The 11,800-nt window shown below is 43.5% G+C and overlaps 1 protein-coding gene across 1 annotated transcript; it reads right to left on the reverse strand.

Moving 5' to 3' along the window:
* Window positions 1-17: 17 nt before the first annotated feature.
* On the reverse strand, window positions 18-11,476 carry LOC311111501 (bromodomain-containing protein 7-like). The gene is made up of 17 exons (XM_084154238.1): window positions 11,345-11,476; window positions 8,415-8,599; window positions 7,937-8,045; window positions 7,707-7,764; window positions 7,127-7,271; window positions 6,828-6,938; window positions 6,310-6,482; window positions 3,921-4,047; window positions 3,685-3,760; window positions 3,340-3,447; window positions 2,874-3,009; window positions 2,421-2,523; window positions 2,264-2,323; window positions 1,463-1,562; window positions 978-1,121; window positions 436-576; window positions 18-183 (listed from the first exon to the last, which is right to left on the reverse strand). The coding sequence occupies exons 1-17, from the start codon at window positions 11,385-11,387 to the stop codon at window positions 122-124; spliced, it is 1,881 nt and encodes a 626-aa protein (XP_084010364.1). The 5' UTR covers window positions 11,388-11,476; the 3' UTR covers window positions 18-121.
* Window positions 11,477-11,800: the final 324 nt, after the last annotated feature.

The raw sequence follows: 11,800 nt of genomic DNA on the forward strand, positions 1-11,800 counted from the left end.
AGGTAGATTTTTTTTTTGTATATATAAAAAAGGTTTATTAAATGAAATGCAAACAAAAAGCACCTTTTTGGACACTACAACAGATGGGATGTTATTAGGAGGATGGTTGCTGTGAATTCTGTTATACTGCGACGACTGGAATCTGCTGAACTTCAGGCAAGGTATCCATAGGCTCAACAGCCACTGGAATCAAGATGACAGACATAAGGGAATAGCTTTGACATTCCACAACATGTAAAAAAGTTAATTACATTCTAACACAATTAAATAAAACTTTACCCCCTCAGGGGCAATTAAAAGATAAGTCAGTTTTGCAGGTAGGCCTACCACTTCACTGAACACATTCACAAAATAAACCAGTATATGGTTAGAATGTTTATTACCCATAAACTAAATGTTAACCAGGGAAACATATTCTGGGTGGTTTAAGACTACCTGTGGTGAGGTCTATGAGTGGTTCATCTGCCTCTAGGGGTATAGCGATGCCCATGGCCCTCCTGATCCCATACACACTGCTCACATCTCCTGGAGCCACCTGACTGGTCAGTTGGGCTAGGTTACCAGTCACCTTCTCAGCTACAGGGAGACAAATTAGAAATTATATTAGAGCCCAACTTCAAGCCAAAGGTGGAGTCCAAATAAAGATCACTGGTAGTAGTGTAGCTGAGAAATCGAGGGCCCAGGCATTTCTTCCACTGGAATTAAAATTGAAAAGGGAATAGCTTTGACAGAAATTCATGTTTAGTCAGAACTGTTTCTGGTTGCACTATTTTTAGAGTTCAAACCAAAGCTTGAATCCAAATAAAGACTGTTGCTGTGGGGGAAAGAGGATATCTGGTCAGTTGCACAACAATGACTTCAACCAAAATGTGTCTTCTGCATTTAACCCAACCCCTCAATCAGAGAACCCCACCCCCCCCCCCAATAAAATACAGAGTGGAATTCCGTTCTCCTTTAAAAAGAAAAGGAAGTGTTACCCAGCTGCAGCTCCTTGGTTGTTGGGGCTAGCAGGCAGATGATGTTGGGGGGCTGCTTGACACTCAGGCGTTCCCTCTGCGCTTCCTGCAGCTCATGGAGGAGCTTTGTAGTCTCATCCAACTTCTGCTGGAAGATTTGGGCCTCTGATGCACATAAAGACATATACACACTTGATTACTTAAATATCCTAAGGAAGCTTACATTGACCTGTGCAGGGTCATCTACAATGGGTTCTATTTTCTCTCTTATCTTCATAGACTATATTCAACTGGGGCTGCATATGGCCTACAACAGCCCAGGGAGGCTACCTGCAAGGCTGTAGTAGTAACCAACCACTGGATCTGTCAGAAACACCTCAATTACCTTCAGGAAGGGTTCAAGCCTAGGGGATTTAAAATGTAACTCTTTGGCTCTCAGTAGCTTTAGAGAATGAACTGGCATGCTGTTGGGGTATGCCCTTTGGTCAGTTAGAGGTGATCTTTACCCTCAGAGAGGAGGTCCGGTGGAGTCTGGAGGTCCAAGCCCAGGCCGATCACGGAGGCTAGCCTGCTTTCAGCCTGCTTGCTGGCCTCTGGTTCAACCACCTGAGGGAAAAACAGAAGGGTTAAAGAAAAGTTAGATTAGTAAAAGCATTTTTGTTTGGATTCCAAGTCACCCAGCGCTGCAGTCAGTGAATCTTTGAAATTGCATTCCTGAAAGGAGGCAGCAGCTAGGCCAGATATTTTCTAGTAGCTCGAGTCAATACCTCTGCCAGTCCCTTTCCAATAAAATCTAATGAAGAGCAGCAGCAACACCCAAGCAGGGATAAACTGGACGTTGGCCAAGCACAGCAAACAGCCGGGTACAGAGAGCTGCTGTGTGCTGAACAGGTCTGATGCTTTTCTTTACTCCCTCTACACTGCTGTGACTGAGGAGCCATTCAGCCGCCCAATGAAGGGAGCGCAGAAAGAAAACACAGACATTTCCACATCCCTGACACAGAGAGTGCGTGAACAGCCCTGGTCTCAGGGGCTGGTGGAGAGAGGCAGTGTTTTGAAGGGGAAATGTTCTTTCCGTGTGTTGGATCTAGCAGCTAGCTAACGAGCCTGCCATGTTGTTGACACAGCTGGAACACAACAGCTACGGCATGTGCAGAAGCTGTTAATATTATCCAACACTGTTGGTGGGGTGTGGGGGTTAGCTGGGGTTCACCTCAGGTGGGTGTCGTTGAGACCTAGGGTGTGGTGTCTCTCCTTTATCTGCTGAGGTTGTCCAGGTTTAGTGTCCTAGTGTAGCTGAGACTTACCTCCATGTCCTGGTCTCTAGTCTCAGAGGTTTCTGTTGGCCCTTGCTCATCTGGACGGGTCTGACGGGCAAGAACGCATTAAGTTAGTGTCCAATCTTTTCCCCAAAATAACTGTAGCCATATAATTCCCATACAGATAAATGCATAGTGGTTCTACCTCTCTCAGGGTTTTGGAGTGCTCCCCGTTAGTCAACGCATCCAGGAGGTTGTCTGCCAGTTTGTACATGTGCTCCTCCGATTTGGACAGGAACTCCGAGAGGCTGCAGACACAATGACAAACACATTACATCAGTGTGTGTTTGTGTATCCTAGTCACATTTGGTCTCCTCTCAGAAGCAGCAGTAGGGTCGTATCAGGTTTACCATGTGTTCTTAGCCTCCACCACAGTGAATCTCATCCACGCCAACAGAACCATAAAACGCCTACTCTAATATACAAACCCAATGAAATACAGGCACATCTGGACTGTTACGCGCATGCTGGAATACTCAAAGCTTTGTTTGTTTGCAATAATTTACAGTAAAGTAGGCCCTCGTTATTGTAAATGTCAGGTCCTCCCATAATATTACAGCGTAATGTTGGGGGAGGATGAGGAGCCACACATGCATACCTCTCAGATCCCTGGAGGCTGGCCTCCTCTCCATAGAAGGAGTAGATCAGGTCAGAGTCCTCTTTCCCGATGTTGGCGAAGCTCGAGTCGTAGGCGGGTGCGTAGGAGGTGTACGGACCGTAGTTCATGTACGATACTGCGAGAGCGGAGATTGGGTTACATTACAGCTCGTAAACACAGATGGAGATACATTTTATATGACTATGAAAAACTGATTTTTATAGAATCACAATCTGACATGGCTACATGACCTTATCAAATCTTAGGGAAAAACAATGTTGCCCATGATTGGATTTATAAATGGATAGATTAAGACTGGTATTTATGTTGGTTTAACATTGGATTTATACATGTGCTTCTATACAAGCTCTGGGTTCAGTCCCTCAGGTGAGAAGAGGATATTCAGCCACTCTTGGGAGATGCTTTTTTATTATTAAACTCTGTCACTAAGGCCCTTTCAGCTTACCTGGTGTGACCATGTTCCTCTTGTCCTCCTTGAAGCCCTGCAGGGTGTTGATGCCACTCTGCAGCCGGTTGGACATCATGCCCAGCTTCACAGGGCAGTAGCCCACATCTGTAGAGATAAGAGTTGATTGAGAAATAGAGGCTCATTTACAATTAAAAGCTGATGATTTTATTATACTTGTTAGGTTAAAAACATGGCATTTTGCCCACCAACAGCCTTCATCAGAAGGACAGAGTTAATTACATAGTTGTAATCAATCATGGATTCCCGTTTTCCCATGTTGCACAAATAGAAATGGATATAGCACAACTAGCTAACTGTGGCCGTGACTATGACTGGACCTACCTCCAGCAACAAGGTCAACTGGGTTCAGGATTGCCAGTGTGGTGGAGCCATCAGACTTCCTCCTCTCAAAGTCCAGCTACATAACGAAATAAAACAATAGTCATATTATTACATTAGTGGACATAATGAATATGTTCACTAAATTAGACAATACATTTCCTATATTATAGATGGGTTAAGAGAGCTTGGTTGGCCTAAACAGATTAAGCCAATTCCACAGCCCGTAGCTCTCTCACCTCACTCTCCAGCCCTCTGTTGGACAGTTTGCCTCCTGAATCTTCGATGAGCTTGCGGATCTCTTCAAGCTCCTGCTCTGCCTGACTGACAACCTTGGACACTTCGTCTTTGGAATCGTTGTCTTTCCTGGAAGTATTGGAGAACACAGACAAAGTATAGACGAGTAAGAGACTTTGGAAAGTGATTCATAGGGCTTCATTGTTCAATACCAAAAGGATCACCAGCAAATAGGAATTTATTTTGCTGGCATTCATTGGTGATTACAATACGTTTTGAAACACTATCATAACATCTAAATCTAATCGAGAGAATCAATTTAATACTATAGCTACATGTTCCCAATGAATATGCTGCCAATATACTTTCAAACAAACTTCACATCAAATCTTATAAGTCCTCATGCTGTAGTCTTATTTGCTAAAGCATTTTCTACCCATTACACCTCAGTGGGGTTTACTAGGACAACAACTCCTAGGTTTCAGAGACTGATTGGTGTGAAACGTGCTGCATAGTGCTGACTGAACACAAGACCTGACACGCTCAGTCATTCCTTTCATTCTCTCTCAGCCTCTAGCCAGAGTCTGTGGAAAGAACTGATCCACCAAACACTTGGGAGGAGAACAAGCCCACAGCACTTGGACACTACCCAAGGCTTATTAACATTAGTGGGCAATACTACTTCCTTGCTTCCTGGTTGGGATCTGTGTTGGGTAAATGGGCGAGAACAGCTTCTCACAGTCTAATCTATGAACGAGCACCTTACCCCCTATCTGAAATCTATATATTACAGTGGCTTGTGAAAGTATTCACCCCTCTTGGCATTTTTCCTATTTTGTTGCCTTACAACCTGGAATTAAAATTGATTTTTTGGGGAGTTGATTTACACGACATGTCTACTACTTTGAAAATGCTAAATATTTGTTATTGTGAAACAAACAAGAAATAAGACAAAAAAACAGAACTTGAGCGTGCATAACTATTCACCACCCCCCACCCAAAGTCAATACTTTGTAGAGCCACCTTTTGCAATAATTACAGCTGCAAGTCTCTTGGGGTATGTCTCTATAAGCTTGGCACATCTAGCCACTGGGATTTTTGCCCATTCTTCAAGGCAAAACTGCTTCAGCTCCTTCAAGTTGGATGGGTTCCGCTGGTGTACAGCAATCTTTAAGTCATACCACAGATTCTCAATTGGATTTAGGTCTGGGCATTGACTAGGCCATTCCAAGACATTTAAATGTTTCCCCTTAAACCACTCGAGTGTTGCTTTAGCAGTATGCTTAGGGTCATTGTCCTGCTGGAAGGTGAACCACCGTCCCAGTCTAAAATCTCTGGAAGACTGAAACAGGTTTCCCTCAAGAATTTCCCTGTATTTAGCGCCATCCATCATTCCTTCAATGCTGACCAGTTTCCCAGTCCCTGACGATGAAAAACATCCCCACAGCATGATACTGACACCACCATGCTTCACAGTGGGGATGGTATTCCCGGGGTGATGAGAGGTGTTGGGTTTGCGCCAGACATTTTCCTTGATGGCCAAAAAGCTCAATGTGTGTACGGCTTAAAGTGGTCCTATGGACAGATAATTCAATCTCCGCTGTGGAGCTTTGCAGCTCCTTCAGAGTTATCTTTGGTCTCTTTGTTGCCTCTCTGATTAATGCCCTCCTTGCCTGGTCCGTGAGTTTTGGTGGGCGGCCCCCTCTTGGCAGGTTTGTTGTGGTGCCATATTCTTTCAATTTTTAAATAATTGATTTAATGGTGCTCCGTGGGATGTTCAAGGTTTCTGATATTTTTTTAATAACCCAAGCCTGATCTGTACTTCTCCAAAACTTTGTCCCTGACCTGTTTGGAGAGCTCCTTGGTCTTTATGGTGCCGCTTTCTTGGTGGTGCCCCTTGCTTAGTGGTGTTGCAGACTCTGGGGCCTTTCAGAACAGGTGTATATATACTGAGATCATGTGACACTTAAATATAGTCCACCTGTGTGCAATCTAACTAAATGTGACTTCTTAAGGTAATTGATTGCACCAGATCTTATGTAGGGGCTTCATAGCAAAGGGGGTGAATACATATGCACGCACCACTTTTCCGTTATTTATTTTGTAGAATCTTTTGAAACAAGTAATTTTTTTCATTTCACTTCACCAATTTGGACTATTTTGTGTATGTCAATTCCATGAAATCCAAATAAAAATCCATTTAAATTACAGGTTGTAATGCAACAAAATAGGAAAAAATGCCAAGAGGGGTGAATACTTTTGCAAGGCACTGTAGTTTATGGTTTATGTAAATTGTGTCTGAGATCGATATCCATATATGATGACTCTCCAAGCAATTAATAACTAAAAGCATATTGTCTGTTCATGTGCAGGGTAAAGTTATCACTGTACCTGGGAGTGTTTGGTGCAGACTGGGCGGTCTCACTAGGATCTATGGGGCTGGGGCCATCTTTACACTGGTCCATGCTTGAGTTGCCCACCTCTCCCGTCTTCCCTGACTGGTTGGCTGGGTTCTCCAGGTCAGCCATGAACTCAATACTCTGCCTCAGGCTCTCAAGCCTCTCCTGTGGGACAGAGAGAGAGTTGACACAATTTACGCCACAATCCCTTGTTATTCCAATCTAGTGGTCTTGTTATTACAGACTCTTCTTGGGCCCCAATAATTTAAACAAATATAAAAGCATTGTGGTGAAGATGCATATCTAAACATTCAGGGGTATGAGAAGTCGTATGGCGCCCTCTGCTGTTCATGTGGCCACAAGCGATTCTTTCATCCAGGCACAAGTTTAGTGCCGGTTTCCTAGACACAGATGAACCCTTAGAGGACTAAAACGCATTCAAGGGAAGATCCCATATGTATGTGTGAGATGTATGTGTTAAATTTCCTTCTGTAGATGCACTCTCCTTACCGGGCGGAGGATCTTCATGCCAGAATGGAGCAGCTTCCTGGCAGCTTTGTGGTAAATGGTCTCTGGCTTGTTGTAGATCATGGCATTCTCACACATGATCCTGAAGTCCACCTGTATCAATGGAGACACATGGCAGTCAGTCACTGGACTCTGCATATGTTTAACATTGGTTTTCTATTTAAAATCAACACTTCAAGCTTGATTGTCAATCAATCCACTGCTTTAGAATGACAGATGACTAAAGAAAGCTATTCTGAAAGAGTTTTTCGGCAAGAAGGTAGTGCAGTTGACAGGTGTACCTTGAGCTCCTCCAATGACTGGTAATACTCATTCTTGACTTTCTCCTTCATCGCGCCGAAGTCCATGGGCCGCTTGATGATCGTGGAGTAGCCAGGAGCGATGAGGTCAGTCACAGGGAACGAGAAAAACGCACTTGGATCTTTCCTACAAGAGAAAGTCAGTTGTTGCTTTGTTCGGCCTCAATGCAATTTTATTTTACCAGGTAAGTTGACTGAACACATTCTCATTTACAGCAATGACCTGGGGAATAGTTACAGGGGAGAGGAGGGGGATGAATGAGCCAATTGGAAGCTAGGGATGATTAGATGGCCATGATGGTATGAGGGCCAGATTGGGAATTTAGCCAGGACACCGGGGTTAACACCCCTATTCTTACGATACGTGTCGTGGGATCTTTAGTGACCACAGAGAGTCAAGACACCCGTTTAACGTCCAATCCGAAAGACGGCACCCTACACAGGGCAATGTCCCCAACCACTACCCTGGGGCATTGGGATATTTCATTGGGATATTTTTTTTAGACCAGAGGAAACAGACTGATAATCAATTAAATGTCAATTTCTTAGTAACAAGCTTCACCTTTGGAGCTGTCTGATGAGCTGACTCAAGGCTTCCTGCAGTGGGGTCAGTTCTTTCTCTGAGAATGAGAGTGAGAAAGCACGCGAGAGAGAGGTGGGTAAAGAGAAGACGAGAGTAAGAAAAACAGATAAATAATGGTTAAAATGTTTCCATATATTAATAGAAATTAAAGGCCAAGAAAGGATTACGGAAAAGTGGCAGCCATTGTAGAAACTGAGGAAGTAACTTACCTTCCACTTTATTCAAGGAGGATGCCAGATCTGAACGGACAGGGGTCCTGCTCGCCTCCCTATCATCCCAGTCTGTATCAGCGTCCTGTCCCTTCTTCTTCTTTGTCATCTAAATGCACCATATAAACATGTTCGTTGACACTTAATTTTCATTTGTGATAGTAGATCACCTACCCATCACAGTCTATGGGCCAAATAAACCCCTTTTTGAATTCCGAAAATCAAAAGACACCTCAAAGTTTTTGAAGTATTGCTCTTGGGCGATTCAATGTAGTCAGAGCTGAATTCCCCAAAGGCTGGTATCTGCTCCACTCAGTTGGTGGAGTTCATCAGACACTTACACGTGAGTGGAGTTTAGTCAGCTAGCACCACCCATGCCATGGAATGAAATGGTAGCTACTCTCCCCTAGAGATTTCCCTCAAAAACAGTACAAAGGTAAACAGGGGCTGTAATCAAAATATGGATTCCCAAACTCACCTTTTTCTTTTTCTTGTCAACTGGTGACATGGTATCATTCCTTTCCTTATCCTTTTTCTTCTTCTTTTTCTTGTGTTTCTCTACATCTGGATGTTCGTCATAAGTGTTTTCAAAGCTCGAGCTCCCAGTCGTCACCTCATTTCCAGCAACCTTCAGAACCAATTTCAGTGGTCTCTCCCCGTACTCTGTAGATGGGACACATTGGGTTAGCTGTACGTACACTACCGTTCAAAAGTTTGGGGTCATTTAGAAAATGTCCTTGTTTTCGAAAGAAAATCAAATTTTTTGTCCATTAAAATCACATCAAATTGATCAGAAATACAGTGTAGACATTGTTAATGTTGTAAATGGCTATTTTAGCTGGAAACGGCTTATTTGTAATGGAATATCTACATAGGCGTACAGAGGCCCATTATCAGCAACCATCAGTCCTGTGTTCCAATGGCACGTTGTGTTTGCTAATCCAAGTTTATAATTTTAAAAGGCTAATTGATAATTAGAAAACCCTTTTGCAATTATGTTAGCACAGCTGAAAACTGTTGTGCTGATTAAAGAAGCAATACAACTGGCCTTCTTGAGACTAGTTGAGAATCAGCAATTGTGGGTTCGATTACAGGATCAAAATGGCCAGAAACAAATAACTTTCTTCTGAAACTCGTCAGTCTATTCTTGTTCTGAGAAATGAATGCTATTCCATGCGAGAAATTGCCAAGAAACTGAAGATCTCGTACAACGCTGTGTACTACTCCCTTCACAGAACAGCACAAACTGGCTCTAACCAGAATAGAAAGAGGAGTGGGAGGCCCCGGTACACAACTGAGCAAGAGGACAAATACATTAGAGTGTCTAGTTTGAGAAACAGACGCCTCACAGGTCCTCAACTGGCAGCTTCAAATAGTACCCGCAAATGGGATGCTGACCTTCTAGGCAGAGTTGCAAAGAAAAAGCCATATCTCAGACTGGCCAAAAGAACACAGACACTGGACAGAGGAAGATTAACAGCAGACGCTGTTATCCAGAGCGACTTACTGTTAGTGAGTGCATACATTTTCATACTGGCCCCCCGTGGGAAACGAACCCACAACCCTGGCGTTGCAAGCATCATGCCAGTGATTCTCTCGTTAACACAGGTGAGAGTGTTGACGAGGACAAGGCTGGAGATCACTCTGTCATGCTGATTGAGTTAGAATAACGAGACTGGAAGCTTTAAAAGGAGGGTTGTGCTTGAAATAATTTTTCTTCCTCTGTTAACCATGGTTACCTGCAAGGAAACACGTGCCGTCATCATTGCTTTGCACAAAAAGGGCTTCACAGGCAAGGATATTGCTGCTATTAAGATTGCACCTAAATCAACCATTTATCGGATCATCAAGAACTTCAAGGCGAGAGGTTAGATTGTTGTGAAGAAGGTGTCAGGGCGCCCAAGAAAGTCCAGCCAGGTGCCAGGACCGTCTCCTAAAGTCGATTCAGCTGCGTGATCGGGGCACCACCAGTGCAGAGCTTGCTCAGGAATGGCAGCAGGCAGGTGTGAGTGCATCTGCACGCACAGGGAGGCGAAGACTTTTGGAGGATGGCCTGGTGTCAAGAAGGGCAGCAAGGAAGCCACTTCTCTCCAGGAAAAACATCAGGGACAGACTGATATTCTGCAAAAGGTACAGGGATTGGACTGCTGAGGACTGGGGTAAAGTCATTTTCTCTGATGAATCCCCTTTCCGATTGTTTGGGGCATCCGGAAAAAAGCTTGTCCGGAGAAGACAAGGTGAGCGCTACCATCAATCCTGTGTCATGCCAACAGTAAAGCATCCTGAGACCATTCATGTGTGGGGTTGCTTCTCAGCCAAGGGAGTGGGCTCACTCACAATTTTGCCTAAGAACACAGCCATGAATAAAGAATGGTACCAACACATCCACCGAGAGTAACTTCTCCCAACCATCCAAGAACAGTTTGGTGACGAACAATGCCTTTTCCAGCATGATGGAGCACCTTGCCATAAGGCAAAAGTGATAACTAAGTGGTTCGGGGAACAAAACATCGACATTTTGGGTCCATGGCCAGGACACTCCCCAGACCTTAATCCAATTGAGAACATGTGGTCAATCCTCAAGAGGCAGGTGGACAAACAAAACCCCACAAATTCTGACAAACTATACGCATTGATTATGCAAGAATGAGCGGTCACCAGTCAGGATGTGGCCCAGAAGTTAATTGACAGCAAGCCAGGGCGGATTGCAGAGGTCTTGAAAAAGAAGGGTCAACACTGCAAATATTGACTCTTTGCATAAACTTAATGTAATTGTCAATAAAAGCCTTTGACACTTATGGAATGCTTGTAATTATACTTCAGTATACCATAGTAACACCTGACATATCTAAAAACACTGAAGGAGCTAACTTTGTGACGACCAATACTTGTCATTCTCAAAACTTTTGACCACGACTGTATATTCCCAAATATTTGAATGTAACCAACTCAAGTTGCTGCTGACAGTTCGCTGGCCGGCTAGCTCAACTGTAAGGTAGCCAACTAGCTAGCTAACTTAATAGCTAGTTATGTTGCAAATAACAACAGACCACCAACATGGCGAGTTAGCTAACGTTACCTCGCTAAAATATGTAAATGAGTAGATAGCTAGCCATTTCAAAGTTCAATATTTGGTTCAATGCATATAGGATAAAAGATAAAGCGGACAGCAATCTAATTAGATAGCTATATTTTAACATCTGTCAATTAGCTAACGTTAATGAGCTCGGTACATAGCATATGGCTAAACTAACTTGCAGTGAATTCAAATGGGTGATTATGCGCTAACTAACGTTAGCTAGCCTGGCTAACCAAAGCTCGCGCGTAGACCGCTATGAAGCGCGAGCATTTTAATGGTCCAAGAAATTCAACCAATACCAGCGCATTGTCTATTTAAATGTGTCTTACCTTCATATTTTTCAGACTTGTGCTTTTTATGCTTCTTGCCCATTATTTATATGCTTTGAATCTTTACGCTAGCTAACAGGCAGGTTGTTCTTTGTTTTCTATCCTGGAAGGGATAGCAATCGATTGCGGAGTGCTGGTTTTCTGCAGCGCCGCATGTCGGCTGGAGGTAAAATCACATTATTTTATAACCATGTTCAATGTTTATTTGTAAACAAGCCAAACCTACCTAACATGTCCAGTGTCCATGTTGTATGTTTTTACTGTAGTTATATATCTTTTTTATTGTGTCAGAAATGGTCCCTTCAAAAGGATATAAGAATGTATCAACTTTAGTCACCTGTAGGGGGCGTGATTACCACAGGATTGGTCTCAAGGTTTTCCTCAACTTCTAAACTGAACAGCAGATTCAGAAGCAATGTAGGCCTATAGTCCATAATGAGGTGATTGTCCTATGAC

This window comes from Coregonus lavaretus, assembly GCF_964263955.1.
Source record: "Coregonus lavaretus genome assembly, chromosome: 37".
Taxonomy (NCBI): Eukaryota; Metazoa; Chordata; class Actinopteri; order Salmoniformes; family Salmonidae; genus Coregonus; species Coregonus lavaretus.

Coding starts and splice junctions, on each gene's coding strand:
- LOC311111501 (XM_084154238.1), bottom strand. CDS start 11,387: ATGGGCAAGAAGCATAAAAAGCACAAGTCTGAAAAATATGAAG. Junction 3,448..3,684: donor AGTTGACCTTGTTGCTGGAG/GTAGGTCCAGTC, acceptor TTATCTCTACAG/ATGTGGGCTACTGCCCTGTG. Junction 184..435: donor ACTCATAGACCTCACCACAG/GTAGTCTTAAAC, acceptor TCTTGATTCCAG/TGGCTGTTGAGCCTATGGAT.